Source organism: Musca domestica, unplaced genomic scaffold, assembly GCF_030504385.1.
Source record: "Musca domestica strain aabys unplaced genomic scaffold, Musca_domestica.polishedcontigs.V.1.1 16, whole genome shotgun sequence".
In the NCBI taxonomy this organism is placed as follows: domain Eukaryota; kingdom Metazoa; phylum Arthropoda; class Insecta; order Diptera; family Muscidae; genus Musca; species Musca domestica.
Window position 1 is genome coordinate 2,438,709 of NW_026712219.1, and position 4,666 is coordinate 2,443,374.

General features: G+C 39.0%; 1 protein-coding gene across 1 annotated transcript; it reads left to right on the forward strand.

Moving 5' to 3' along the window:
* Positions 1 to 431: 431 nt before the first annotated feature.
* LOC101894074 (putative inorganic phosphate cotransporter) lies at positions 432 to 2,434 on the forward strand. Its single transcript, XM_005176510.4, has 3 exons — positions 432 to 631; positions 690 to 1,775; positions 1,840 to 2,434. The coding sequence occupies exons 1-3, from the start codon at positions 467 to 469 to the stop codon at positions 2,023 to 2,025; spliced, it is 1,437 nt and encodes a 478-aa protein (XP_005176567.2). The 5' UTR covers positions 432 to 466; the 3' UTR covers positions 2,026 to 2,434.
* The last annotated feature ends 2,232 nt before the right edge of the window (positions 2,435 to 4,666 follow it).

Consider the following 4,666-nt stretch of genomic DNA (forward strand, 5'->3'; position numbering starts at 1 on the left):
GTATCTTAAATTTTGCCATGTATCACTTCATCGGGGGCGAAGTCTGGCAAAGGAATTCATGCCTTTTTTTTGTTTCGAATTGGCATGAATAATATTTGAAGAAACAAGTGTCCAGCCGCGTACATTGATCCATGTTTGTTTACCCACTCGGCCAATGGAAAATATTTATTCCTGATTATCACTTCATTAGGGTCTAAGTACATTGCCGTGTGACACATATACATGTGTCGCCAAGCTTGGTCTTTGTTGATCCCAATTCACACATTGCCAATTGGGGTGTAATCGAGCATAGTTTCCACGAATTAGAGTTGGCCCAAAGAGTTTTCATTCAAAAGTCCGCATCTCAAATCAATCAGAAGCGTTTCGCGTCTTCAAGTGAAAGGAAGTGTGACAAAAGTAACTCTCGAGTGAAGTGAAGTGGAAAAATTATAATTAAATTTTCGAATATAAATAGCGAAAAAAAATCATGGGACAAACAAGTGTGGAGCAATTGCCGAGCAGAACATTTGGAATAAGACATTTGCAATGTTTGCTGCTGGCCTTGGGCCTTTCGATGGGCTATGCCCAGCGCGTCAATATGTCGGTGGCCATTGTGGAGATGACTGACAATGACAAGCAGGAAGGTGTTGAGGTATGTGGAGTAAAGAATTCAAACTTCTCGACATGTTTTTAATTAATTTCCCTTTTAGGTATTCCAATGGTCGGAACAGGAAAAATCCATGGTCCAAAGTAGCTTCTTTTGGGGCTATGTTGTTACTCAAATTCCTGCCGGCTATTTGTGCCGTCTCTGGGGTGCCAAGTGTTTATTCCTTTGGGGGCTTATTATTAGTTCCACATTGGGACTTTTAACCCCATATCTGGTGTCGGTTGGCGATTGGCAATTGCTCGTGGTGGTACGTGTAATTCAAGGCCTATCTCAGGGTGTTATGTTCCCCTGTACCCACAGCGTACTTTCGAAGTGGGCCCCGCCCGGAGAGAGAGCCACTTTGTGTGGCCTATCCTATGCTGGTACATTTTTGGGTGCCGTTATAGCATTTGGCAGCAGTGGCTGGATTATATCCTATCTACATGGATGGCCCAGTATTTTCTATGTCTCTGGAGTTTTGGGTTTCGTCTGGTGTTTCATTTGGCATGTTTGGGGTGCCAACACACCACACAGCTACAAGAAGATCTCTTCGCAAGAGAAACTAATGATTCTCAAGTCGCTGGATCAACCCACCCAGAATACAGAAATCCGCAGTGAAGCTGACGAAAAAACGCCGATACGTGAAATGGCTAAATCTCTGCCCTGCTGGGCTTTACTGGTCGATAATTGTGCCCACAATTGGGGTTTCTGGACCCTGCTGACGCAATTGCCCTCATACATGAAGTACATCCTCAACATGAACATTCAAAGTAATGCCCTATTTTCTGCCCTGCCCTATCTAATCATGCTGCTGCTGACCTTCCTTTTTGGCTATTTGGCCGATTTGCTGCACAAACGTCAATTGGCAACGACAAATGTCAGTCGCAAGCTATTCAACACCCTTGGCCAATGGTTGCCCGCAATTTCCCTGGTGGCATTGGGCTACTGTGATTCCAGCCATTTAACGTTGGCCATAGCATTTGTCGTTTTATCAGTGGGCCTCAACTCGTCCTCGTTTTTGGGTTTCCAAGTAAATCACATGGACTTGACGCCGAACTTTGCTTCGGTTCTTATGGGTATTACCAACAGTTCGGCAAATGTCATGAGTATCCTGGCTCCCTTGACAGTGGGTTTTGTGGTGACCGATGTGGTAAGACAACTTTTTCATAGAATCCAAAATAAAGTTGAAATATTAATTCCTCTTCCCCCCTTAGACCGATCCCCTCCAATGGCGCATTGTTTTCTTCATTTCCGCTGGATTTTATTTCATCGGCAATTTAGGCTTCATATTATTTGGCCAGACAAAGGTCCAAACATGGAATAACCCCTCACCGAAACCCCTGGAAATGCAACTGATGGAGCCCAGCAAAGATGCCGCAAGCAGAGAAACTGAAAAATAATTTTGATTCTCATTTTTAGACAAATTTATTTAAAATGTTATTTTAAATCAATTTTTGTAAATAAGTTTTATTTTTTAAGAAAATAGGTTTGTAAAATATTCTACTGGCTTGCTAAAAAATGTTGTTGTTTTTATCACAACAACAAATTCTTATGGCCATATGAGTCAATCAAAGACATCAAATTCCATGATTTGTGTAATAATTTTCACCAAAAAGGCAGCGCTGGTTCCGCTGTCTGCTACAACAAAGTTTCTTGTTACAGAACACTCGAGGTGTTCACATTACCTAAGAGAAAGCTTGACGAATAGTGGAGTAATCTGAGAGTATGGATTTGATTGAATGATTTAACTAAGCCAGGAGAATATTTGATAATATAATTGATACTTTCTGCAAATAAAAGATTAAATTGACTTGAATGTTTATAAAACAATTAAATAAGGCTATCGTTGGAACGGAGGGAGTAACGTGGACCTGCATAGACAACCTTCGTCATAAACCATTATAATGTTCAAATGCGAAACTTGAATAAAAATTCGGTTAACATGTAGCTAAAATCATCAATAGTCCGAATATAGGGAGCTACCGTTATATTGGGGCTATACGAAGACTTGGACCTGCACAGAAAATTTTCTGTCATAGGCTGTAGTATCCATTACGAACTTCAAAATTTGAAACAATTCCTTTGAATAATGTCGCTAAAATCATTAAAATACCGAATATCGGAAGGTGCCGTTATATGGGGGCTAGGCGAAGACTTGGACCTTCACAGACAATTTTCTGTCTAAGACTGTAGTATTCATTACGAACTTCAAATACCAAATTTGCAACATTTCCGGTAAATAATGTCGCTTATGTCCCCCCGTTATATGGGGGCTATATGAAGACGTGGACTTGTACCGACAATTTTCTGTCATAGGTTGTAGCATCCACTACGAACTTCAAATACCAAAATTGAAATATTTCCGGTGAATAATGTCGCTTAAATCACCAAAACACCAAAAAAAGGAGGTACCGTTATGTGGGGGCTATACCAAAATGTGGAGCTACATTACCCATTTTCAATACCAAAAGTCCTGCTGACAAAATACACATTTGAGTAAAATTTTATCAACCTATTTCAATTTGTTCGGAAGCTAGAGTGATTTTCACGGATAGACGGACAGACGGACGGACATCGCTAAGTCGACATAGAATTTTATGCTGATCAAAAATATGTGTACTTTGTGGGGTCTAAAATATATATATCGAGGTGTTACAAACGGAATGACAAACTGAATACACCCTCCATACAATGGTGGAAGTTATAACAAATAAAAAAACAACTAAGTTCCGGGCCGAACTTTTTATACCCTCCCCCATTCGGAAGGAACTTGAAATTTTACAAAAAAAAAAAAAAAAAATCCGAAATATACCGCTTAATTGTTAATCTTTATATGAGGGGCTATACAAAGTCGTGGTGCTGGATAAAAAATGTTTGTCGTAAGCTATAAGTATATAAGCCATTAGGACCTTCGAATACGCGAAATGCTGAATGTCTGGGGGTACCGTTATTTGGGGGTATATACAAAAACGTGGACCTATATAGACAATTCTCTTCAAGGGGCTAAGGTACTAAGAGGGAACTCCTTGTGTGGAATTTCAGACAGTTCCATTTAATATTTTGGCTACAATTATCAAAATACAGAATATCGAGAGGAACCGTTATAGGTGGATTTACGATATCGTACACCTATATAAAGACAGTCCTCTTACAGGGGGTAAAGTGCTTAGAACGAATTTCTGGTCTGGATTTTGAGACAATTCCCAAAAAAATGTGGCTAAAATCATCCAAATACCGAATATCGGGAGATACCGTTATATACGATATCGTGGACCGATATAGCCCATATTCGACCCTGACCTGCCTGCAGACAAAAGACAGATTATTGCAAAATTTTAGCTTCCTATCTTTATTCGTTTTGACTATACCGTGATTAAAACAGACGGGCAGGGCTAAATTGTTATGGAACTTTACGCAGATCAAGAATAAGAAAAAATCTATTCAATTTGGGCTGTTATTAAACATATGGTGAGCAATAACCGTAAAATCGGATGAAGATGTATAACGAAGCTATACAAAAATCTGATAATCTCAATGAAATTTGGCTCAGGTATTTTCTATGTGCTGTATCAAATATGTTGTAAAGTATATATAACGCATATAAGGGGCATAAAACTCCTAATCGGATGAAAAAAAAAACTAAATATATGGGAGCTATAGCTTTATCTTAACCGATTTTAAATAAATTTCATTAATTTGCTTATAGGCTCTGAAAGTAATTCTATGAAGATCCTTAAGAGTAACTATCAGACTATCTTGCTTCCACCTCCATGTTACAAACAAATGCGCAAAGACATAATATCCTTACTACTTTGTGGTGTAGGGTATAAAAGAAAAGTTGAAAAACACCGAATATAGGCTTCGGGTATCCGTATAGCCACCATATGGCAGTACCTATATGGGGGCCTACATGCGCAATTTTCTGTCACATTACGAAGTGAAAATTACGAAATTAGAAACAATTCCGGTGAATAATATCGCAAAAATGATCAAACTACTGAATATAGGGAGACACTGTTGACCAATTTAAGGTTTTAAGTC

Bases quoted from the DNA above. Each gene is read 5' to 3' on its own strand.
- LOC101894074 (XM_005176510.4), top strand. From the start codon at position 467: ATGGGACAAACAAGTGTGGAGCAATTGCCGAGCAGAACATTTGGAATA. The intron at 632-689 runs GTATGTGGAGTA...TTTCCCTTTTAG, and splicing joins ACAAGCAGGAAGGTGTTGAG to GTATTCCAATGGTCGGAACA. The intron at 1,776-1,839 runs GTAAGACAACTT...TTCCCCCCTTAG, and splicing joins GTTTTGTGGTGACCGATGTG to ACCGATCCCCTCCAATGGCG.